Here is a 25,000-nt window from a genome sequence, read left to right on the forward strand (position 1 = left end):
ATCAGCATGTTTAAGAAAAGAGACGTTCTATTAGAGAGCATTCTCCTGTCTGAGATGACCTGTATAAATAAAGATAAATACGAGGTCTCACCTGAAGCCGAACTTGTCCATGGAGACGGACAGGTGTCTGGGCTGACTGAAGCACTTGTAGGTGTTGCGGTCGTCCATGGGGATCAGGTCCACGTCACTGAAGACGAAGCACTCGTAGTCGTACTCCTTCAGGGCCTCCGTGTAGCCCACGTTCAGGAGCTTGGCCCGGTTGAAGATCTCGTCTCCGTCCTGGAGGTTTCAGGGACACGTTAAAGATGGAGGAACCTTTATCTACATCTATTTAATTTTCTCAAATTAAACAAAGACAAAACTGAAATCATTGTTATTGGAGCCGAACGGTCAAAAGTTAGCACTCAGCTTCAAGCGGTAATGCTAAAAACCACAAACAAAGCCAGAAACTAAACGTGGTATAAACGTGGTATTAATGTGGTATAACGCAATATAAACGTGGTATAATTGTGGTACGTGATATAAACATTGTATAAACTAGTATAAACGTGGTATAAACATGGCATAAACGTGATATCAACTTTTATACAACATGGTATAAACGTATACCACGTTTATATCATGTTGTATTAAAGTTTATATCAGTATAAACTAGTTTATACTAAACTAGTATAAACATAGTATTAACGTAGTAAAAACGTGGTATAAAAGTGGTATAGACGTGGTATAAACATGATATAAACGTTTATACAACGTGGTATAGACGTGGTACTTGATATAAACATGGCATTAACATGGTATACATGTGGTATTAACGTGGTATAAACATGGTATAAACGTGGTATTAGCGTAGTAAAAACGTGGTATTAACGTGGTATAAAAGTGGTATAGACGTGGTATAAACAGGTTGGTTCAGTTAGATGTGAACTTTAGCAACAAGCAGCTGTTCTTTTTGATTTATTGATCTCAGATTAATAATCACTATGAATAATGAAGGTCAGTGTCTGTGGTGAATAATCATCCTCAGGTTTCTGTTTGGCTGCAGGCAACAGGAGACACACTGATGGTTGCTAGGCAACCAACACCTGCGTTCGGTTGTTTACCGGCTGACGTGATTAGCAAGTGAATAAACCACCAATGCTTCTATGACATCATTACCACATTTAAACACATTTAATACCCTTTCTACAGACGTCTAGAACTACAGACGTGTAGAAACAACAGACACAGACAGGAGAACCTCACACAGACCTCAGATCAGTGTCTGTTCTGGTCACCTTCTATGTGCTTCCTTCAGGCAACGTTATTAAAACACTCCAGAAACATTGATGACATGATGACACTCAGTCATGTATATATATGTATATATATATATATATACACATACATATATATATATATATATATATACATATACATATACACACGTGACTCCTGGATTCACTTCTCTGCTTCAGTTGCCAGTAAAATCCAGACTGGAGTCTGGACTTTAAAACCCTCAATGGTCCGGTACCATCGTAGAACCCTGTTAGCCCACTAGAACAGGGAGACCGCCGGTTCCTAGAGTCTCCCAGTAGAATAGGTACTGGTACTAAAGTCTGTAGAAAGTATAATATAGTGTGTGTATAAAATAAAGTATAATATAGTGTGTGTATATAATAAAGTATATTATAGTGTGTGTATAAAATAAAGTATAATATAGTGTGTGTATATAATAAAGTATATTATAGTGTGTGTATATAATAAAGTATATTATAGTGTGTGTATCTAATAAAGTATATTATAGTGTGTGTATAAAATAAAGTATAATATAGTGTGTGTATATAATAAAGTATATTATAGTGTGTGTATAAAATAAAGTATAATATAGTGTGTGTATATAATAAAGTATATTATAGTGTGTGTATAAAATAAAGTATAATATAGTGTGTGTATATAATAAAGTATAATATAGTGTGTGTATATAATAAAGTATAATATAGTGTGTGTATATAATAAAGTATAATATAGTGTGCGTATATAATAAAGTATAATATAGTGTGTGTATAAAATAAAGTATATTATAGTGTGTGTATATAATAAAGTATATTATAGTGTGTGTATATAATAAAGTATAATATAGTGTGTGTATATAATAAAGTATATTATAGTGTGACTATATAATAAAGTATAATATAGTGTGTGTATATAATAAAGTATATTATAGTGTGTGTATATAATAAAGTATAATATAGTGTGTGTATATAATAAAGTATATTATAGTGTGACTATATAATAAAGTATAATATAGTGTGTGTATATAATAAAGTATATTATAGTGTGTGTATATAATAAAGTATATTATAGTGTGTGTATATAATAAAGTATATTATAGTGTGTGTATATAATAAAGTATAATATAGTGTGTGTATATAATAAAGTATATTATAGTGTGTGTATATAATAAAGTATATTATAGTGTGTGTATATAATAAAGTATATTATAGTGTGTGTATATAATAAAGTATATTATAGTGTGTGTATATAATAAAGTATATTATAGTGTGTGTATATAATAAAGTATAATATAGTGTGTGTATATAATAAAGTATATTATAGTGTGTGTATATAATAAAGTATATTATAGTGTGTGTATATAATAAAGTATATTATAGTGTGTGTATATAATAAAGTATATTATAGTGTGTGTATATAATAAAGTATATTATAGTGTGTGTATATAATAAAGTATAATATAGTGTGTGTATATAATAAAGTATAATATAGTGTGTGTATATAATAAAGTATATTATAGTGTGTGTATATAATAAAGTATATTATAGTGTGTGTATATAATAAAGTATATTATAGTGTGTGTATATAATAAAGTATATTATAGTGTGTGTATATAATAAAGTATAATATAGTGTGTGTATATAATAAAGTATATTATAGTGTGTGTATATAATAAAGTATATTATAGTGTGTGTATATAATAAAGTATATTATAGTGTGTGTATATAATAAAGTATATTATAGTGTGTGTATATAATAAAGTATAATATAGTGTGTGTATATAATAAAGTATATTATAGTGTGTGTATATAATAAAGTATATTATAGTGTGTGTATATAATAAAGTATAATATAGTGTGTGTATATAATAAAGTATATTATAGTGTGTGTATATAATAAAGTATATTATAGTGTGTGTATATAATAAAGTATATTATAGTGTGTGTATATAATAAAGTATAATATAGTGTGTGTATATAATAAAGTATATTATAGTGTGTGTATATAATAAAGTATAATATAGTGTGTGTATATAATAAAGTATAATATAGTGTGGACAGATCGCTGAGGAGGAGAAACAACATGATAAAAATATCCATATAAATAAATAAAGGGGTTGACGTTCTTCTGCTGGAAACAAAGAGAAAAGTAGAAGCAGGTAGAAAAAAGAGAAGCCCGTATTACCAGAGTAGAACCCTCCAACACCAGCTGCTATTGGTCGAGACCAAGCAGGGGGCGGGTCTCAACGTCTCCAGCGCCCATAGCCATTGGTCAGAAATGCCTGACATGCAGAGGAAGAGGGGAGGAGGGGGAGGCGATGTGAGTGAGGGAGGCAGAGGGAGGAGGAGAGTGAGATAAGGGGGAGAGTAAGATGAGGAGGAGAGAGAGATAAGGAGGAGGAGAGTAAGATGAGGAGGAGAGAGAGATAAGGAGGAGAGTGAGATGAGGAGGAAGAGGAGAGTAAGATGAGGAGGAGGAGAGTGAGATGAGTAGGAGAGTGAGATGAGTAGGAGAGTGAGATGAGTAGGAGGAGAGTAAGCTGAGGAGGAGGAGAGTGAGATAAGGAGGAGGCGATAAGAAGGAGGAGAGTGAGATGAGGAGGAGAGTGAGATGAGGAGGAGGAGAGTGAGATAAGGAGAGTGGGATAAGGAGGAGGAGAGTGAGATGAGGAGGAGAGTGAGATGAGGAGGAGGAGAGTGAGATAAGGAGAAGGATGGACACAGACAGGAGAGAAGAAGAACAACTGTGAGTCACAAACAAAGAGCTGTGAGAAGAAGAAGACGACGACGACCACAACGACTTTATAGATGTTAGCTAGTGGATCTCAGGTGGATCTCGGGTGGATCTCAGGTGTGACCACAATGTTACAACATCTGTTAGACATCAGAGACCCATGCAGTTAAAACAGACACATCAATGAATCCTGACTCATTCTTTCACTAGCAGGGCTGGAAGGGCTCAACAGTCACGGGGGACATGGTCCATAGATCTAGTCCAAGGATCACGGTCCACGGATCACGGTCCGGGGACATGGTCCATGGAGACCGATGTGGGCTGGTTCACCACAGCTGGAGGAACCAGAATAAAGTATTGATCTGTGATTTAATATCAATAACCAGATGAAAAGGATGCTGAAATAACTCCATCATGATGGTGATCAGTAAAAAGTGCTGAGTCATGCTTTGTTAGGTCTGTCTGCAAGACCACAAGATAACTACTGTTAAAACGCTGGTTTTCTGAATGGAGTCTGGTTGATGGGTGCTAAGCTATGCTAACATGGTAGCTGATCCATCAACACTCCATATAAGGTCATCCAGACATAAATACAGCAGAGACCTTGTGGTGTTGGAGCTGCTGAGTCAGATTACTGTAACTAAACTGGTTTTCCTGAGGCATTTGAGGCTGCACCCTGACCCGGATAAACAGGTCCCTCAAAAGGAGCAAGATCTCTATTTATTTTCTTCTATGATAGCATCCTATTAGCTTAGCATGAAAAGAAAACACTATATAAAATCGATTTTTTTTTCTTATTATTATGAAGCCTGTCTCAGGTACTAACAGGTGGCAGTGTACCTGGTTGATGACGTAGACCCCATAGTCCAGCTGCTGCCTCTGCAGGATGGGGTGCAGGTAGTACAGCCAGTACTTAAGGTGTTCGTCTCGTTTACGGAACGGGATGATGACGGCGACCTTCTGCTGAGCCTCGCAGTCTCTGGGTCTGAACCTCCCTCCAGGCTGCAGGTTGGGGTTCTCCTTCTTGATCTGGTCCATGTTGACGGGGGTGTTGAACTCCACTCGAAGAGGACCAACTGAGGACAGAGACCAGAATACACCGTTAGATTCAAAGATACAGATTAGACATTCTGATGTAGATTAGGATTCAATTGTCACTTCCTCCTTCCTTGAATGTCAGCATCGTATCTGGTTCTCACACACAAAGTTAAAACAGGTATTTTATTTTTTTCTCTGGTTACTGGCTCTCTGGTTTCTGGCTCTCTGGCCGGGGGGAAACGCTAACAGGTTCTGAGAAGGTTTGAATAAATAATAATAATAATAATAATAATAATAATAATAATAATTAAATAAAGTGCATTATTGTATTGTTGCTTAAGCATTGTGATAATAACTTATCGCTGCTGAAGTATCGTGATATATTGTTGGTGAAGTATCGTGATAATAACGTATTCTTTCTTAAGTATCATGATAATAACGTATTGTTGCTGAAGTATCGTGATAATAACGTATTGTTGCTGAAGTATCGTGATAATAACGTATTGTTTCTGAAGTATTGTGATAATAACGTATTGTTGCTGAAGTATCGTGATATATTGTTGGTGAAGTATCATGATAATAACGTATTGTTTCTAAGTATCGTGATAATAACGTATTCTTTCTTGTGTATCATGATAATAACGTATTGTTGCTGAAGTATCGTGATAATAACGTATTGTTGCTGAAGTATCGTGATAATAACGTATTGTTTCTGAAGTATTGTGATAATAACGTATTGTTTCTAAGTATCGTGATAATAACGTATTCTTTCTTAAGTATCATGATAATAACGTATTGTTGCTGAAGTATTGTGATAATAACGTATTGTTGCTGAAGTATCATGATAATAACGTATTGTTGCTGAAGTATCGTGATAATAACGTATTGTTGCTGAAGTATCGTGATAATAACGTATTGTTTCTGAAGTATTGTGATAATAACGTATTGTTGCTGAAGTATCGTGATAATAACGTATTGTTGCTGAAGTATCGTGATAATAACGTATTGTTTCTGAAGTATCGTGATAATAACGTATCGCTGCTGAAGAACCGTGATAATATATTGTTGCTGAAGTATCGTGATAATAACGTATTGTTGCTGAAGTATCGTGATAATAACATATTGTTTCTGAAGTATCGTGATAATAACGTATTGTTTCTGAAGTATCGTGATAATAACATATTCTTTCTGAAGTATCGTGATAATAACTTATTGCTGCTGAAGTATCGTGATAATAACGTATTGTTGCTGAAGTATCGTGATAATAACGTATTGTTTCTGAAGTATCGTGATAATAACGTATTGTTTCTGAAGTATTGTGATAATAACGTATTGTTTCTGAAGTATCGTGATAATAACATATTGTTTCTGAAGTATCGTGATAATAACTTATTGCTGCTGAAGTATCGTGATAATAACGTATTGTTGCTGAAGTATCGTGATAATAACGTATTGTTTCTGAAGTATCGTGATAATAACATATTGTTTCTGAAGTATCGTGATAATAACTTATTGCTGCTGAAGTATCGTGATAATAACGTATTGTTTCTGAAGTATCGTGATAATAACGTATTGTTGCTGAAGTATCGTGATAATAACGTATTGTTTCTGAAGTATCGTGATAATAACTTATTGCTGCTGAAGTATCGTGATAATAACGTATTGTTTCTGAAGTATCGTGATAATAACGTATTGTTGCTGAAGTATCGTGATAATAACGTATTGTTTCTGAAGTATCGTGATAATAACATATTGTTTCTGAAGTATCGTGATAATAACTTATTGCTGCTGAAGTATCGTGATAATAACGTATTGTTTCTGAAGTATCGTGATAATAACGTATTGTTGCTGAAGTATCGTGATAATAACGTATTGTTTCTGAAGTATCGTGATAATAACTTATTGCTGCTGAAGTATCGTGATAATAACGTATTGTTTCTGAAGTATCGTGATGATAACGTATTGTTGCTGAAGTATCGTGATAATAACTTATTGCTGCTGAAGTATCGTGATAATAACGTATTGTTTCTGAAGTATCGAACGTATTGTTGCTGAAGTATCGTGATAATAACGTATTGTTTCTGAAGTATCGTGATAATAACGTATTGTTTCTGAAGTATCGTGATAATAACATATTGTTGCTGAAGTATCGTGATAATAACGTATTGTTTCTGAAGTATCGTGATAATAACTTATCGCTGCTGAAGAACCGTGATAATATATTGTTGCTGAATGCTGATGTCAGATCATCACTATTAAACTATTATAGACTCTTTCTAACTCTGACACTCCTTGTGTCCACATGACTCACAGATTGGAACCCAGAGCGGGTCTTACCCAGCAGAGGTGACGTTTCTGGGCATTTCTCCAGCTTCTTCTCAGGCTCCTTCTTCTCCTCCAGAGGCTTCGGGTCGTCCTTCTGCTCCTCCTGCGGGACCAGCTCCGGGGTCACCTCCTTCTTCGGTCCGGCTCCCGAGGTGAGCCCGGCGTTTCTGACCCGGTATGTCTGCGTGGCAACGTCATGGGACTGCTGGTTCTGGACGAAGGCGAACCGGATGTCCAGGGAGCGAACGTAGAAGACGACGGTGACGGAGATGTGGAGGAAGCAGAGCAGCACCACCACCTTACAGGTCCGGTTGAGGAGGCCGAAGCTGGCGGCGGAGTCTCCGGCCATCGCGCCTGTTCCCCCGCGGGGAGAGGAGCCCGAGACGGCGGCTATGAGGAAGAAGGCGGGACAGGAACTGTACTTGTCCCGCAGCTCTGGTCCCGTGGTCCCGCGGCTCTGGTCCCGCGGCTCTGGTCCCGCGGCTCTGGTCCCGCTAACCCCGCTAGCTCTCGGGCTCCATGTTCGGTGAAGTTCACGTCAAGTTTTAAACTTTTGGACGCGAAGTTTCGGTCGACGTCAAAAAGAAAAGTGACGCGCTAGCTCCGATTAGCTTCCGGCGCTCGCTCTTAACGTGACGTTCACCGTTGACGCTGACTGCCAGCTAACAGAGCAGGAACTCCCCGTCTCCGTCACCTGCTCTTCAAAATAAAGCGTCGAGGGGTCTTCAACTGTCGGCTGAAGTTTCTACAGATGTTCGCTGCTAGTTCCAGCGACGTCAAGAAGGATCCAGCGGACGCGACCCAGTCGGGGGCTCTGACCGCTCCGGTCTCCGCTGCGACGACGAGGCACCGAGCGGATTCGCCACACTTCCGCTTTTGCGATATCACAATAAAAACGCGTAATATAATATACATTAAAATACTAATAATCATAATAACAACAACAACCGAACAACATATATAGGAGGGTGTAACATTAGGGCTTTAAAGAAGCCGACAGAAATTAAGATTTACTTCTAACTTTTGTAATTTCAATGAACTTTAGTCGAAATATCCTGATGGTTTGCTTTGTAATTATTATTATTATTTTGAAGGCGGGCGGACCAGATTTCCGGGCAGATTGAAGCAGTTGAAGTGTCACGAGGAAGGAGGCGGGGCCAACTCACGTGTCAGAACAAGATTATAGCTATATTGATTACTTTTCGTCTGATCAGTGTTGGTTTGGGTCGCGTGATGATTTATTTACATTTTAATCAAGTAGAATAGAATTAATTAGACGGTGACGTCACCGCGTCACATGACAGGAAGTTGCGTTGAACCGCCGGAGAGCGTTTCTCCATCTGATAAACGAAGTTTACAACAAGTTTACAACAGAACACATTAACAAACATGAAAGCACATAAATAATGACGATAATAAATAAACAACCACCACAGTGACATTAATAAAGATACATACAAATAATTTAATAAAAAGTTGTACTGGTGCACAACTAAGGCTATGAACCTCAGAATAATCTACAGATATTAATGTAATTAAATTATTTAAAAAATGACTTGTTTTGTGGGTTCACATCTCACATCATTTGCATTCACATTTTACATCAGTTTCAATAAAAAGGAGTTCAGTGAACAGACTAAATAATAAGGGAAACATCAGGAGGTACGCAGATTATTTGATAGCACAGATTGTAATACAGGTTAATATACAGATTGGAATATATAGAAATGATAAAGACATTGGGAGTATTCAGGGGGCTCGACTCCCGGCCCGAGATCAGTTTCCCGCAATGTCTACTCCCTCTCTCTCCCTGTTTCCACACTGTCTGTATAAAGCAATAAAAGGCTTGAACGGCGCTCTAATAATCTTTAAAAAAAAGAAGTGACTCGTCTTATATTATACTGATGAACATGTATTTGTATAGCACCGTTCATACACTCAGACAGAGAAACACGTTCATAGCCGTTAAAAGACTTTAAAACTGAAGCATTACATGAAAACATTGGAAGTAAAACAATAGTAACCCAAACAAACAGGATAAATCTGCTTTTTAACTCTAATGTTTCCTGATTGGAGTCTTAGGTGTTCAGGGAGCACACAGACATCATACTATTAATAATAATATTAATAATAACAGCTCTATTCTCCACGAGACTCAAGCCTGTTGCTCGACGTGCTGACGTCAGCGCTGTGCGTCAGTGTGGAGGAATGTGCGGAAACTTCTTGTACACTTTTCTTTCTGCGCTGTTCGTCGAGGAAAAACGTCCCGGAACCGGACAGAAGTGAATGAAAGTGGACCCAAGTGCGGATCCGGAGACCCGGTGAGTCCCCCGGGGTTCGGCGGGTCCGTGGCGGGGCTGAGGGTCGCTGCCGGCGGCTGCTGGTCGGAGCCGCGCAGCTGGAAAGTTGTTGGTAGTTTGGAGGAAAATGGAGGTCGGGGAAGAAGGCGCTGTCCGGGGCTGATCAGGACCATGGCTAACACTCGGACCGAGTCCGACACCCCGACCCGACTGTGACTCTAACTCCACCTCACCAGAACCCGCATCCAGAACCCTGACCCGGCACGGCTGAGTCGCGTCTCAGATTCAGTGTAAAAGTCGCGTTTTCGCTGTTCTGTGCTTCTTCCGCAAACTAAGTTGAGTGAAGCTGAAAATGTCGACGAGGACCCGACTTTCTCCCGAGCAGTGGATCCGGGACGGGACCCCGGTCCGGATCACAGAGTTCAGGATTACATATTCATAATCGTAATCCGCAGAAACAGCAGCTTTTACATATCAATTATCCAAAGTTTAAACTTCGCGAGTTTTTTCAGAGCTAAACTTTGACTCAGAACGAGTCCGGTTCAGCCGAACTTCTGTTCCGTTATGAACCGGGTTCGTCTTCGGCTGTTTGACTGTTAAAAGTCCGTTTACGTTACTTTTTGTACGCAGTAACTTCGCTAACTAACTTTCTACGTTTCCACTCTTCACGCCAGAGAAGTGGAGCTCGTTAAAGTTGGTGTTTTCCGGAGGGAGTTCTGCATGGCGGCGGAGCCTGATGGCGCTGTCGACCGGCTGTGGTGCTGTTTCAAAATGGCCGACAGACACGTTCAGTCTGTTTTTATTTATATATATATATGCGTATGTGTATACACACACACACATATACATACGTGTGTGTGTGTATGTATGTTGAATGTATAAATGTCATAATAAATCACCACTACTGCTGCTTTGTACATGTTTAAGTCCCAGATCCACCAGGAACCCAGACCCCGTCCTGTCTGGGTTCATGACATCATCCAGAGGTGCTCGGTGGATTTCACCAAGCTGGATTCACTGGATCGAGCAAGACTTTCTCAGAGTGACTACATGTGATGTTCTTCACCTTCAACTCTCATCATCCTCCATATTCTCCACTCAGCAGCTAAACCAACATGGCTGCACAGACGGTGTTCTCGGTGGAGATGTTTCCTGTCGGTGTTTCTCTGATGGACGACGCTCAGAGCGACATGCCCAGGAACACGCTGCCCGCCCCTCAGTTGGTGATGCTGGCCAATGTGGCAGCGGTGACGGCTGCAGAGGGCGGCGGCGGCGGCGATGGCAGTGCGGCGGACGAGAAGGAGATGATGGAGCTGAAGACGGTGGGATGCAGCTACTCGGACAGCGAGGAGGAGAACATTGTCAGGTCAGGAGTTAGTCTGGTTCCCATTATTTATTTATTTAATTTATATATATATATATATATACACACACACACACACACATTGGACTCAGTGTGAAAGGTTTCTGTGCGTAATGATTTGTATCGGTTGACGGATAAAAAGCATTGAAAAACGGACTCAGCGTGCAATGACCTTTGGTCTCCCTCCCAGCTGAGTTGGTGTGTGTGATCATGACGTGTGTTAACGTGTGTGATCATGACGTGTGTTAACGTGTGTGATCATGACGTGTGTTAACGTGTGTGTGCGGTCAGGTACAGCTACGACAACCAGAACTACAGAGAGGTGTGTATCCTGGAGTACCCAGAGTCTCCGGGCCCGAACATCGTAGCCGTGGTCGTAGGAAACGACCTGGAGGAGGATGGGGACAAAGCTGAAGACCTGTCCAGTCAGCCCAAACCCGCCACCAGCACCAAAACATCGGAGCGGGCCGCCGGACGCCACCACAGCACCACCGCTGCTACAGAGAGCACCAAGAAGAAGAAACCCTTCCACTGCAAGCCGTGTCACTTCCAGGCTCAGAATGAGCAGGAGTTTGTGGAACACCTCGGTACTCACGGCATCAGCAAGATGATGGTGGTGAACCGGGTCGAGGGCCGGAGCAAGACCAGGGCCAAGGACGCGGAAACACCCAAGACCCAGGCACCGTTGGGCGGGGAGGTGGAGAGCGGCGATGAGGCGGCGGGCCTGGCGACCACAGGTGAAGTCAAAGGGCTGATCAGGTGTGAGAGGTGCGGCTACAACACCAACAGATACGACCATTACATCGCTCACCTGAAGCACCACAGCAAGGAGGGCGAGGACCACAGGTAACGGTCTGCTAGACCCACGTCGTATGTCCAGATAGGATGTAGATCCCCAGAGCTGAGTCCTGCTGTGTCTCTGCAGGGTGTTCAAATGCACTCTGTGTCCGTACACCACCGTGAGCCAGTACCACTGGAGGAAACACCTGAGGAACCACTTCCCCAGCAAACTGCACACTTGCAGCCAGTGTTCCTACTTCTCCGACCGCAAGAGCAACTACATCCAACACATCAGGACCCACACAGGTAGCCAGGTTCTTCCTGATCGCCCACAGGGTTAAGAGTCCTGATCCAGACTAATGTGATGTTTTTGGTCGACAGGTGTGCGTCCTTTCCAGTGTCCATACTGCGACTACTCCAGTTCTCAGAAGACCCACCTGACCCGACACATGAGGACTCACTCTGGTCAGTCGTCCACACTGAACCCTGTAATATATCCGTACTACGCTCTGGACCCTGATCAGTTTCCTGAACAAATGATTGGACCAGCAGCACCACAGTGGTGAATCCTTTAGTGATCAGGACTTAACTGTCCCTCAGGAATAAATTAGGTCTGATCCAGTCCCCTATCATGTCTTGTACATAGGCTAGTCAGAAGTCTGGTCTCGGGTCACCTTACTTGACTAGAGTCAGATTGGAGTTCTTACATAATGACTTGCCTAGGACAAGAGACCAAGCTTGGGACTTGGACCTGACTTTGTACTCTGTTATTGACTTGGGACCTGGATAGTGACAGCCAGTGGTGTGGACTCGAGTAACAGGACTTGGACCAGAGTCAGACTAGAGTCAAGAATTTTATGAATTTAGGCTCAACAAAATCCAGAAAGATTTGGAATGATTGCGTAGGACTCAACTTGGTACTTGTTTGCTTGTTGACCTTAGACTGGACTTAGACTTAGACATAGGAAAAGCTCAGAGTAAAACTTAAATACAACTTCGATCAAGATACAACTTGTAGACTACAACATGGTCGTAGTGTTGAAGTTCTGGTCTTCTTGTCTCTCACGGTAAACATGTTTGTGTTTGTTCTCACTGAAGCCGTCGATGTTGGACCTTCATGGTAAAGTGATTCACACTAGAAGTTCCTGCTGTGTTGTGACTGTTGTGTTGTGTACCTGTACCAGGTGTTCACACTAAAGCAGACCAGTCTGGAAACGCAGCTGAACCTGTTGGACCAGCTGTGTTTTCAGTTGATGTGTTCTGGTGTGGACATGAAGCATCCTGCATGATCCATCTCTTGTCCGTTTGTCTCACCTGTACCCTCTCAATTATCACCTGACTTCTACCTTCCTGTGTGCAGGTGAGCGTCCGTTCAAATGTGAGAGTTGTAACTACCTGGCAGCCAACCAGCATGAGGTGACGCGCCATGCCCGGCAGGTCCACAATGGCCCCAAGCCTCTGTCCTGCCCATACTGCGAGTACAAGACCGCAGACCGCAGCAATTTCAAGAAGCACGTGGAACTCCATCTCAATCCTCGCCAGTTCCTCTGCCCCCTCTGCAAGTACGCCGCCTCCAAGAAATGCAACCTGCAGTACCACATCAAGTCCAGACACTCGGGCTGCGACGTGGCCGTGGACATCTCCAAAGTCAAACTGCGTGTTAAGAAGGCCGGTCCCGACTGTGCCGAGGAAAACTCCACGGCAAGCAAGTTTGACAATTCATCCAGCGTGGAGGAGGACTTTGACATGGAGGACGTGGACGAGGATGAGGGGGTGGACTCAAGCCCCATCAACCTGTCTATCAAGAAGAGCAGCCGGCCCAGTATCACCCAACCGGTGCAGAGTGATGTACCTGACAAGGCTCCGAAGAAATCAAACGTCACCACCGAGAAAGACAAACAGAAAGCGAAGGATAAGATGGAACCAGAGAAGAAGGTCACGACGAGGCAGAAGAACGAGAAGGTCAACAAAAATCTTCTAGAGACAGAAACAATCACTGCTGCTGTAAAGAGACGTGTTAAGAAGACAAACATCCAGGACCAAGCAGCAGGAACTAAACCAGACAAAGACCAAACAGAGACAGAACAATCTGTAGAGAGGCAGGAAGTGGAGAAAGAAAAGTTGAGGCCTGAAAAGCAGAAAGAACTTCAGAAGAATGAAAACAGTGGTAAGGAGAACAAAAGCCTCAACAAGCCAAGGAAGTCTGGATCAAAGAAGTCAGCGAAAATACCAGAACGCGTCGAAGAAGCTCAGCAGAAACCAGACAATCCTGAGAAAACTCAAAAGCAGAAGGTGAAGGAGGAGAAGGCTGCCAAGAGGAAACCAGTGGAGGCTCTGGATCTTTCCAGGAAGTCCTCGTCTGAGCCTCCATCCAAGGTCCGACGACTGAAAGCCAGCGCTGCAGAGAAGCTGCAGGTGAAACCATCTTCAGCGGACTCCAAGAAGATCACTGGTGTCCCTCCTACACCACAAAGGTCCAACGGGACCACCAAGCAGAAAAAGACCAGGAACACCAACAAGAAAGTCACAGGCCTTCAAGAAACTGTGGATCCAGTTAAAGACCAGATGACTTCAGGCAACAGTCCAGAAGGATCCGCTGAGCTGGACCGCCCAACACACAGCACGACTTCTGAGAACCCAGCGACAGGAAGTGGCCCTGCACCGAATAAGACCTCCACTGATGAAACCACTCCAACAGCGCCAGAACAGACTCTAGATAAACTGCCAGAGGAGATGGAGGTCTCACCCACCTGCAGCACCGGTGAGGATACGCCTCCTCCAGCTGAAGACCGCCCTGCTCCGACCTTTGCCAAACCCACATCGCCACCTCCTCTGGTGCTTCCAGGCCCGCGGAGCAAACCCACCGAAACGGAGGACGATGAGGGCATCCACAGCAGCCACGAAGGGGGAAGTGACATCAGCGACAGCGCTTCTGAGGGCAGCGATGACTCCGGGCTCAACGGCACTGGCAACGGAAAGATGGCCAACGACCCCGAAACGCCCACCGATGAGATCCCAACGCCGACCGGGCTGAAGAGTCATCTGTGCATCTTCTGTGACCGCACGTTCCCGTTGGAGACGGAGTACCGACGCCATCTGAACCGCCACCTCGTCAACGTCTACTACATGGACAACCCCGCCAAAGTCCAGAAATGAGGACCTGTATCCATGGCAACACATTCTGCGTGGACATCTTGTTCTCAGCTTTTTTCATTACAGATTGACTTGGTGCTATAAAAGGAAACAGTTGATCCCAGTTAGCAGGACCTTCTCTTCTTCTGTGGTTTTAAATATGAACACACAACCAGAAACTGAACTCGCATCTAGAAACTCACTCAACGTCTCGTCACGAGTCCAAGACCTGGTCTCAGGCCTCTTCCCTTTAATGTTGGTGCAGAATGTTGAGTTAGACCCTCCAGATGTGGTCCACCGAGCCGGAGCTGGACCAGGTCTCCGATGTCCCCAGTTTGTCCTCCAGTATTTCATAACAAGCCCACGATTTTGTATATGAAATGACTTTTTTATGTTACAGATTCTTCAACTGGAGCTTTTGGTACCAATTTTCTATTAGAACTGGAGCAGATCCAGAACATAGTCCAGAATCCCGAACATAGTCCAGTATCGTCGGATGAAATCTGAAACCATGTAAAACAGACCTGGTCTCGTGCTGCCAGCTGGACTCGTACAAGCACAGGACTTTAACCCTGGAGGCCGCTGTTGGTGTCCCGGCTCAAACTAAAAGGAAACTGTCACCAAGTCACTAGTCAGCTGACTCGTTTCTGTTGCTAGTCAGCGAGTCATACGACACTATGCATGTCTGTGATGTCACCAAGTGGGCGGAGTCACGACTTGTCGCCGCGTCTCTGGTTCCTGTGATGAACATTCAGCCTCTGACAATCACTCGTGTTTCTACAGACGGCTGCAGTCTGCAGGTTTCTCGTTTTATAGAAACCTTTTCTTTGACTTCTGATTGGTCAACAAAGATTCCACAGCCATTAATTCAATATGAAAACATCAATTATTAAATCTGAACGATTGAACGCCAATGAGTCTAAACTTTACCATCAAAGATTCAGTGCAATAATACCGATAGTTTCTACTTCCTGTTTCTACAGGAAACCTCTAAACAAGTTGATTGGATGATGTCATTGTTTATAATATCTTTATTAGTTATACTGTATATTAATGACCGGTTATGACTCTGCAGTGACATTAAAGGATTTAACTGGTGCTATTCAGCTTTTTATTTCTTGTAATGATTATTCACCTCATTGATTCAGTTAGAATGATTATAATCAATGTTTCAGTTTATTAATCATCTTTATCATTCATTGTTGATTTATATCAGATTAACATTCTCGTCTGTTTGCAGGAAAAATTAAAAAAAAACTTTAACTTTAATCTGCTTCATGTGTTATTAAATAAAGATTTTCAAAATCTCTCTCTCTCTCTCTCTCACTCACTGTGAGGGATGAATTACCCAGAAGGCATGTAAGGCAGCAAGTGTCCAGGACCGCTACATGGACCATGGAGTCCTGAAGAGTCGGTCACAGCCAGATACCTCCAGAGGGTGAGACGGGTCCCGAAGAGTCGGTCACAGCCAGACACCTCTAGAGGGTGAGACGGGTCCCGAAGAGTCGGTCACAGCCAGACACCTCTAGAGGGTGAGACGGGTCCCAAAGAGTCGGTCACAGCCAGACACCTCTAGAGGGTGAGACGGGTCCCGAAGAGTCGGTCACAGCCAGACACCTCTAGAGGGTGAGACGAGTCCCCAAGAGTCGGTCACAGCCAGATCCCCTACAGGGTGAGACGGGTCCTGAAGAGTCAGCTGGTTGGAAAGAACACTAAATGTCTCTCCAGCGTCACCATGGAAACCAGCTCCTCCGACCGGCAGCTCTATCCCCCCCCCCTGCAGGTTCAGGTCTTCTTCCTCTTGACCTGCAGCCTCTGGGCTCCGTGGGCTGCCAGTCCTCCATCCAGGAGACCAGGAGGCTTCACAGGTCTGTAGGCCGGAGACTTCCTGATGCGGTCTCCCTTCAGAGACACGATGTGAGGAAGAAGAGGAGGCGTCCTCAGACTGAAACCTGCCGCCGCGGGACCGTGGACCCTCAACAGGACCTGGTCTCCTGCTGCTGCCGTCACCGCCACCCAGCCTGGAGACAGAAACAGACAAGGACACGGGGGTCAGAGAGGCAGACAAGGACACGGGGGTCAGAGAGACACATGGGGGTCAGAGAGACACACGGGGGTCAGAGAGACACACGGGGGTCAGAGAGACAGACAAGGACACGGGGGTCAGAGAGACAGAGGGGGGTCAGAGAGACAGACAGGGACACAGGGGTCAGAGAGACAGACAGGGACACGTGGGTCAGAGAAACAGACGGGGACGCGCGGGGTCAGAGAGACACACACAGGGGGGTCAGAGAGACAGACAGACACGGGGGTCAGAGAGACAGAAAGGGAGACACGCAGAGAGACAGACAGAGACACACACAGAGAGACAGACAGACAGAGAGGGCTTAACTCCATGTGTTTCGCATTATTTAATTCATCTTTTATTTTATTTTGTGTTTATTTGTTTATTTCGGGCATGTCGATTAAATCGTCATCACACTTCATCTTTGTTCAAATAATACAATACACATGGTCGAAAGGGAAAGTGTATAGTCCCGCCCCCATTACCCACAGGATAAAATCTTCATCATAATCTTTTCTTATATTTTGCATTTTACATTTTGACATAACATGTTACAGCAGTAGGTGGTATACAGAGCTGAGGTCCAGCTCTAGACAGTGCATACAGATTACGTGTGTCTGCACACGTGTCCATATTTGTCCGACATGAGTGAACAACAGTCTCATCTTATAGCCGGGCATGACACAAAGTCAGTCAGTTTCTGGTTCAACTAACTGTTTGGGTACAGAAGGTTTTTTGTTATGCTCCCATGCCGTCTCAACAGTGTCTGCTGATTCGTACTGACCTTTATCAACTCTCATGCAATAGTCTGCACCGGTCAACGGTTGAATTTACATACTTTTTCTTGAAGACACTTAGTGTTGCTGATTTTTTGACTTCGTCTAACACATTCCATTGTCTAACACCTGTGACCGATAAGGAAAAGGATTTTAACGTAGTTCGTACCTTCCTTTGCCTGAAAATCATGTTCCCTCTAAGATTGTGTCTCTCCTCCTAGTTTATTAAGTCATATAGTTTGAGTATTCTTGATTCGATAAATAAGTGATTGGTGTGTGCCCTGTAGTTGGCATAGTGTAAGATTCTCAAAGCTCTTTTTTGGAGAATTAACAAGGGCTGTGTGGAGCCTTTATATGTGTGTCCCCACACATTGCAGGTGCGCAATACAACAGATGAAGTGCTTTTTGATTTAGTAATGTTTTGTACTTTCCAGAGTATGGACACACTCCTGGCCAACTTCCTTTTTAACTGTCTTATGTGTGGCTTCCAACTTAACATGTCATCGATAATCACTCCCAGAACCTTATTCTCACGGACCCTCTCAATATTAACTCCGTTTACTTGAATTTACATTTAAGTCATTTAGCAGACCCTTTTGTCCAAAGCGACTTACAATAAGTACATTTGTCAAAAGAAGGAAACAAAGAAACCACAACGTATCATTGCTGATAAAGTAAGAGCTAAAAATAGAACAAGTGTTAGATCCGCATCTGAGTAAAGTAGTAGTTCAAGAGCAACAGTGCTACGATCAGAGTGCTATAGGTAAGGGTTTTTTTTAGGGGGGGGAGGGGGGTGTTAGTGGGTCATGCTATGTAGAGTGGAGGTGAAGTCTGAACAGGTGAGTCTTGAGTCCTTTTTCCTGAAGATGGCAAATGACTCAGCTGTCCTGACATTAGTCGGGAGTTCGTTCCACCACTGAGGACCAGAACAGAGAAGAGTCTGGACTTTGCTGAGCAACATGTGTTTGATTTCAGCGATGGTGGTACCAGCCGGCCAGCTGAAGTAGAGGAGCGAAGTGCTCGCTTCGGGGCATGAGGTTTGACCAGTGTTTGAAGGTAGATGGGTGCCGTTCCATTGATGGCCCTGAAGGCCAGTGTCATCGTCTTGAATTGGATGCGTGCTGCAACAGGGAGCCAGTGGAGGTCACGGAGGAGGGGGGTCACATTGTCCGTCAGTCTGTGTAAGAACCATTGAACTTTGCTGTGCTGTAGTTAGGGAGTGTTTATGAGCCATACCTTAGTTATCGTATTTCTCCAGCTCATCCTTACTCCTGATCTGGATTACTTTGACTTCTTCACTGCTTCAGCAGTGCAGTCTTGTATTTTCTGTTGGTGGATTTCAGCACAACAGCTCGAGTTGCAGACTCTCTCCTTCGGGGTAAGAGGTGACATACTTCACCACGATGCCTTTGCCAGTCAGGAACTCAGACACCTGCATCTCCACAGATTTCATCTCAGATTCATTAGGCTCCGCAGCCGCCCTTGCGTAGGTTGGAGGCTTGATTTTGAGGCCAGTCACAATCACCTCATTCAGTTTTCCCTGTTGGTCCAGCTCCTCCACTCTGTTCCCCAGCTCCTTTATCAGCTCGTCTTTCTTTGCATTCTCCTCCCGGAGTTGTTTGATTTCAGCCATCGCCTTTTGGAGAGGTTCCATCTTTTTCTTCATATCTATCAGCTCCGCCATCAGTTCTTCTTTCATTTCCACCAGAAATGAGACCCACTTAAGAGTCAGCTTCAGGGCTCTCCTCAGACCTGGGGTTGTATCTAGTAGGCTTCGGCTCGGCATTGTCTCACTTATATTTCTAGAACAAGTTATCTCAAAAACATGTCTCTGCGCGATCTTTGCTGCTGCACAGATCTACATTTTTTTTTCATTTATGTATCAATGTATTTATTGACCACATATTTATTCATCTGTGTATTTATTAACATATTTAGGGCAGAGCTTGTTGTACCTGCGGAGGACAGTTGGACATCAGCAGCAGCGTCCAGGTGTCCTCGTCCCTCCAACCTGAACTCCTGAGGAACCAATGCTGGAAACCTCCTCATACGCTCTGCCCCCCCAACCGGAACCTGCGCACACACACACACACACACACACACACACACACACACACACACACACACACACACACACACACACACACACACACACACTTATTTTACCTGTATAAATAAAGGTTAATAAAAATAAAAAAATGTCACTGAGCGTGATCAGACAGCTGACTGTGATCATGTGACCTCACCCCCAGCAGGGTGTGTCCCGCATGTTTCTCATAAACACTGTCGGCCTTCTGCAGACTGGTGATGTGGACCGGGACCCGACCCGAGGCCACCACCGAGAACCAGCAGGAAGTCCCCCCCTGAGGACACAGAGACACGAGGGTATCAATATCACAAGCAGGACCCCCCCCCCCCCCCCCCCCACGATCAATAATCCTGGCTGACCTGCAGGAAGTCGATCCGGGCCAGAGCTCCCAGTAGCAGACTCATTCCGGGCTTCAACACGAACGTCCTCGGGACGACGGCCTGGATGGGAACCACTGACATCACTTCCTGTTCAGTCAACAGGGCGAGAATCTGAGACAGACGGAGACATTGACATATAGTTAACAGAGACCCGAAGGGGCCGTGGTCTAACAAGGGCGTGGCCTGGCAGGGGGCGTGGCCTCGCAGCATATAGACATGAACGTCTTACATCCTGGTCCCTGATGATTCCTGGTGTATCAAACAGCCAATGTGCGTCTTTCAGCTCGTTGGAGGTGAACCCGTCAGCCGACCTGCAGGGAGCTGAAAGGTCACACAGAGGTCAAAGATCAGACTGGAAAGTGATGATATTAGACATGTTTCATCCAATCAGATGTCCCTCTCAAGTCCTCACCTGTCCCCATCATCTCCTCATCGTTTTCTCCAAAAGCCAAACTGTCTGCATCAAAGTCGATCTCATCGGGTCTGGATCCAACATGAGACCGAAACGTCCTCCCAACACGACCTGGACAGGAGGACGGGAGGTCAGGAGGACGAGAGGTCAGGAGGATGTGGGGTCAGGAGGTCAGGTCGACAGGAGGAGAGGAGGTCAGGAGGACGTGGGGTGAGGAGGTCAGGACGACAGGAGGTTAGGAGGACAGGAGGTCGGGAGGATGTGGGGTCAGGAGGACAGGAGGTTAGGAGGACAGGAGGAGGGGAGGACTGCAGGACAGGAGGTCAGGAGGACAGGAGGTCAGGAGGACTTACCCACTAGGTATCCCTGTCTGCTGAAGTGTCTCAGTCTCTTGAGTTCGTCCGGAGACAGCTGGTCCTCTGTCTGTCCCGACGTCTCCTTCAGTCTCTCCTGTCTCCTGAACATCCTGTACGGTGTTGGGTTGATGATGGGGAACTTGAGCAGGTCCAGCGTGGTCCCTGAGGTGTCACATGATGAGGATTAAGTGAATATTAAGAGGACAGAAGGATGGATGGGGGGCATGCTCACCTGGCCACGGTGAGATGGTTGCCTTTGTGATGACATCAGAGGCCTTGGCCTTGCAGTAGTCGGACTCCAGCAGCGCGTTGAACAGCGTGGACTTGCCGGCATTGGCGCTGCCCACCAGGTACACGTCCCCCTTGTACCGCCAGGACCGCTGCAGGCTGGAGACCAGACCCTCTATGCCGTACCCGGTCTTGGCGCTGATCAGGTGGATGTCGGTCACCTGACCCCCGAAGCCAGCGTCCTGACAGTACTGAGAGAGCTGCCGTCTGATTCGCTGCAGGTAGTTGGGTGCGTCTCCGGGCAGGAGGTCGACCTTGTTGCCAAGGACAACGATGTGTTTGTTGGTCCCCACCAGCTCGGGCAGGTCGGGGACGATGGAGCCGGGGATGTCCATCAGGTCCACGATCAGCAGCACCAGAGCCTTGAGGGGGCGGAGCCTCTGCACCACGGCCCGGTACTGGTCTGAGGACATGGTCAGGGTCAGGGCCTTGTGGTGGTGGGTCAGCAGGTGGCAGCGCTGGCACGTGGCGCCGCCCAGACGCTCCTCCTGCAGCAGCACCTTGAACTTCTCGCTGGGCAGGTATCCGGGGACGCCGGCGGCGGCGCAGTGAAGGACGGCGCCGCAGCCCGGACAGCTGGTGTTGCTGACCGGCTGGTCCACGTCCGGACTGCCGAACACTTTGTGCTCACCTTTACCTGCCGGCTTCTTCTTCTTCTTCTTGGAGGCCACGACGGCGTCGTCCAGTGGGAAGTGGGCGTCGTGGAACTGGATGAGAGAGTCAGGCTCCGCCTCCTGCTGGGCCACGCTCCTCAACACCTGCAGCTGGCGCTCCAGAGACCTCAGGTGTCTCTGAGGAGGGACCTGAGGAGGACCAGCAGGAGGTCCAGGAGGAGCATGAGTGGAGAGGCTCAGCTGATGGAGGTCCTCCTGGTCCTGGTCCTCCTCTGGATCTGATCTCACCGGGAGAGAAGTCGGTCAGGAAACTAAAGTCACGGGGTAACCATGGTAACCATGTAACTACTTTTTCAGTTTAGTTTCTACAAACGAAAGTTTAAAAGATGTTCATGTTTTATTAGTATCTCAACTTAACAATATTCACACAAAATACATTCAAACTGCTGATTTATAACAACAATATTATAACACATCCATGTTTGTAGTTCCAAGCCAGTGTGTTCAGTGCGTAGTAGTACTTTTACTTTAGTGCAGTATTTTCAGTGTGTGGACCGGTCTCGGTGTGTACCGGTCTCGGGGTCTCACCTCCACAGTCCACAAACACGAACTGCTCCTCCCGGTTCGGGTCCACCGTACAGCTAGTTCGGACGGCCCTACCGGCTCTGCCGCAGAGCTGCCGGGTGAAACCCCGACCTGCCGCGGCCTCTGAGTCGGGCATGGACTCCGTTCGACCCGTCGCGGGAACACGGGGGACAGTAAGGCAGACCCGGGTCCAGCCGGCCCGGCAGAGACCCGGTTGGAAGAGCTTCCACATCTCGAACTGCTCCGACTTCCCCTGAACTCAGCACGCTCACCTTGGAGGTCCAAACGCACGAGACGCCTCCGCTTGACGCTTCGACTTCCTGAACGGATGTGACGTCAAGCGCGTCGTTTGTTTATATCCGTCAACCGTCTTATTTTGAAACAAACTTCCAAAAAACAAAAAAAAACTTCCTGCCGATGACGAGGAGAGGTCTCACTCTGCGCCTGCGTCAGGAACCAACATACAAAACTGTACTATTTGTCGCACACACACACACTTTTTTATTTTAATTGATTTATTGATGTTTCTTATATTGGCAGGAAATATCACTTTTTAGAGTATATCATTAGGTTTGTTTCGAATCAAGCATGCGCATGCATTTGCCTCGCAAAACAAGGCATTCTGGGAAAAAAACGTCAAAAATGCTGGTGATAACTTCCCTTTGCGACATGTCACATGACTTTAAAAACTCGCGGTATCTCCAGGTACCTCCCTCCGCATGCTTTTCTCTGCAGATGGTCTGAAATAAGTGCGGACATAAGACACTCCCCTCAACGTTGCCCTAGTTGGTTAGAATTATCACGTGGTATTTCCCACGTGAGAAAATTCCTCAGCCTCCGTCAACAACGGGACTTCAAATGCCTCGGCTCGAGTTCGTCAGCGACGAAGAAAGCCAGCGCCACTGGGCAGGCCATATTCTTTGTGCAAAGTCCGTGAAGTTTCCCCTGGCGCGATAGTTTTTGTTATGTATACAATTATTAATAAAGTTTAAATAAAAAATAAATAAAAAAAAGTCTGTGAAGTGCACCTGTGTCCGACTTGACGTAGTGGGAACTTGGCGTGTTTATGACGAGTTCCGGCGGATCCTCTCAAGTCTCGTTCATGCATCGGAGCAAATGCATGCGATCCCAAACGCGCCCTTTATGTTAAATGGATTTGCGTTGCTCGGCTACAGCTTGTCTACGTCCTGTTAGCTACTTCCGGTCAGCTGATGATGGAGATGAACTGCACCTGGAAAGTAGACGCGGAGCAGCAGGAGGAATCTTCTGTGTACTAGATTCTATGATACCACCTCAACAGCAGGTACACTACTATACCGTAGTGTTTATATGAATAGATTATGTTCATACATTACTTAGATTTAGTGGCGTTATTTTATACGTGATATTTTTATACTTTACTATACTATAGTATAATTTACTCTTTCCTGACTCTTAACAACTGCAGCTGTATAACTATAAGGTTTTACTAAAGTATTCTGATTCTGTTTTCCACAGATATTTATGAGCAAATATAAATAAATGTGAACGTGGTCACAAACTACAGATAGTCTACAGATCGCGTCTAACATGATGTAACTTTTTCTATGACTACCTGTAAAATCTTCTTGGCCGATGGAAAATGTCCGACTGCAGCGCAGCTTTTAGGCCCCGCCCCCTGCTCCGCCCCCTGCTCTCCAGTTTCCAGGAGGCGCAGTTCATCTCCAACAGCCTGTTAAGAGTCCGGTGGTAGTTAGGGGGATTCTCCTTGATGTAGCCGCCTGCAGCGCGCTACCTAACGTGATGGATTGTGGGTTGAAGCGATGCATGATGGCTAGAATTTGTGTCCGACTTAGCAGCCGACTGCAAAGACGTCACAGGGTCGCGAACATATCACGTGACCCAAAACATCGCGGGAACAAGTTTTTAAGAGCCGCTTCTTGCAGCGCTTGGCAGCGCGGTCCACGGTGGCTGCAACTGGCTTGTCCACACCTCCGCTACAGTGGAATGGTTCTCATTGGCTGCGTTTCGGACACAGGTGCACTTCACAGACTTTTTTTTTTTTTACTTTATTAATAATTGTATACATAACAAAAACTGTCGCTCCAGGGGAAACTTCACGGACTTTGCACAAAGAATATGGCCTGCCCAGTGGCGCTTGCTTTCTTCGTCGCTGACGAACTCGAGCCGAGGCATTTGAAGTCCCGTTGTTGACGGAGGCTGAAGGTGCGTGTCCACAGGCAGCGGTGTTTCCCCGCGTCCCATTCATTGTCTATGTGAAAAGCTGTGCAATGCATTCTGGTAGCGTCGCGGCGAATGTCGAGAGACGGCGCGCGAGTTGGCCGCTCCTCATTTGCCTAAAGTTGAAGTCGAATCTACTTCATGCTAATCAGAGGCGCCGGGCTCGACTCGCCGCCTCGGGAACGCTCGCGAACGCTCGCAAAAAAGTGTTGTTTAAAGGAGAGCGCCTGTCAATCATCCTCTAGTGGCAGCCCACCAAGCCTGCAATA

At 45.1% G+C, this 25,000-nt stretch overlaps 4 protein-coding genes across 12 annotated transcripts in view; 2 read left to right on the top strand and 2 right to left on the bottom strand.

Moving 5' to 3' along the window:
* The window catches only part of b4galt1l (DP-Gal:betaGlcNAc beta 1,4- galactosyltransferase, polypeptide 1, like), a 13,269-nt gene extending 5,040 nt beyond the window's left edge, over positions 1-8,229 (bottom strand). For all 3 annotated transcript variants that reach the window (XR_014597189.1, XM_084009942.1, XM_084009941.1), the window contains exons 1-3: positions 7,384-8,229; positions 4,849-5,084; positions 92-279 (exon numbers count right to left, since the gene is read on the bottom strand). Coding sequence is in view for 2 of the 3 variants with exons in the window: in XM_084009942.1 (XP_083866068.1) it covers positions 92-279; positions 4,849-5,084; positions 7,384-7,720 (761 nt within the window). In the remaining variant the exon portion in view is untranslated. The remainder of the gene's footprint in view (positions 1-91; positions 280-4,848; positions 5,085-7,383) is intronic.
* A 796-nt stretch (positions 8,230-9,025) lies between these two features.
* On the top strand, positions 9,026-16,045 carry rest (RE1-silencing transcription factor). Of its 2 annotated transcripts, none has more exons than XM_084009863.1 (6): positions 9,026-9,692; positions 10,777-11,037; positions 11,326-11,880; positions 11,960-12,120; positions 12,196-12,279; positions 13,175-16,045. In XM_084009863.1, the coding sequence occupies exons 2-6, from the start codon at positions 10,787-10,789 to the stop codon at positions 14,968-14,970; spliced, it is 2,847 nt and encodes a 948-aa protein (XP_083865989.1). In that variant the 5' UTR covers positions 9,026-9,692; positions 10,777-10,786; the 3' UTR covers positions 14,971-16,045. The 2 variants fall into 2 exon arrangements, with proteins under 2 accessions (XP_083865989.1, XP_083865988.1); XM_084009862.1 differs by having other exon boundaries at positions 9,027-9,692; positions 10,774-11,037.
* A 58-nt stretch (positions 16,046-16,103) lies between these two features.
* noa1 (nitric oxide associated 1) lies at positions 16,104-22,822 on the bottom strand. 4 transcript variants are annotated; one of them, XR_014597187.1, is made up of 10 exons: positions 22,515-22,821; positions 21,257-22,204; positions 21,022-21,186; positions 20,669-20,779; positions 20,486-20,577; positions 20,236-20,367; positions 20,034-20,150; positions 19,743-19,860; positions 16,470-16,967; positions 16,104-16,375 (listed from the first exon to the last, which is right to left on the bottom strand). XR_014597187.1 is itself a non-coding variant. In XM_084009872.1 (9 exons), the coding sequence occupies exons 1-9, from the start codon at positions 22,741-22,743 to the stop codon at positions 16,732-16,734; spliced, it is 2,142 nt and encodes a 713-aa protein (XP_083865998.1). In that variant the 5' UTR covers positions 22,744-22,822; the 3' UTR covers positions 16,104-16,731. The 4 variants fall into 4 exon arrangements, 2 of the variants coding, with proteins under 2 accessions (XP_083865998.1, XP_083865997.1); XR_014597188.1 differs by having other exon boundaries at positions 16,423-16,967; XM_084009872.1 differs by having other exon boundaries at positions 16,104-16,967; positions 21,257-22,198; positions 22,515-22,822.
* Positions 22,823-23,678: 856 nt separating this feature from the next.
* The window catches only part of nipsnap3a (nipsnap homolog 3A (C. elegans)), a 6,984-nt gene continuing 5,662 nt past the window's right edge, over positions 23,679-25,000 (top strand). Inside the window, exons 1-2 of one of the 3 annotated variants that reach the window (XM_084009949.1) lie at positions 23,758-23,814; positions 24,147-24,224. The gene's annotated coding sequence lies outside the window, so the exon portion shown is untranslated. Of the gene's footprint in view, positions 23,815-24,146; positions 24,225-24,476; positions 24,529-25,000 lie in introns of those variants that run through there. The other 2 variants (XM_084009948.1, XM_084009950.1) reach the window with 2 other exon arrangements.

The sequence above is a fragment of the Eutrigla gurnardus genome (genome assembly GCF_963514095.1).
Source record: "Eutrigla gurnardus genome assembly, chromosome: 5".
Classification (NCBI taxonomy): domain Eukaryota; kingdom Metazoa; phylum Chordata; class Actinopteri; order Perciformes; family Triglidae; genus Eutrigla; species Eutrigla gurnardus.

Excerpts from the sequence above, each read along its gene's own strand:
- noa1 (XM_084009871.1), bottom strand. The coding sequence starts at position 22,743 with ATGTGGAAGCTCTTCCAACCGGGTCTCTGCCGGGCCGGCTGGACCCGG. Across the intron at positions 21,187-21,256 it reads AACCATCTCACCGTGGCCAG|GGACCACGCTGGACCTGCTC; the intron begins GTGAGCATGCCC and ends GTGACACCTCAG. Across the intron at positions 20,151-20,235 it reads CCCGGATCGACTTCCTGCAG|GGGGGGACTTCCTGCTGGTT; the intron begins GTCAGCCAGGAT and ends CTGTGTCCTCAG.
- rest (XM_084009863.1), top strand. The coding sequence starts at position 10,787 with ATGGCTGCACAGACGGTGTTCTCGGTGGAGATGTTTCCTGTCGGTGTT. Across the intron at positions 11,881-11,959 it reads AAGGAGGGCGAGGACCACAG|GGTGTTCAAATGCACTCTGT; the intron begins GTAACGGTCTGC and ends GTGTCTCTGCAG. Across the intron at positions 12,280-13,174 it reads ACACATGAGGACTCACTCTG|GTGAGCGTCCGTTCAAATGT; the intron begins GTCAGTCGTCCA and ends TCCTGTGTGCAG.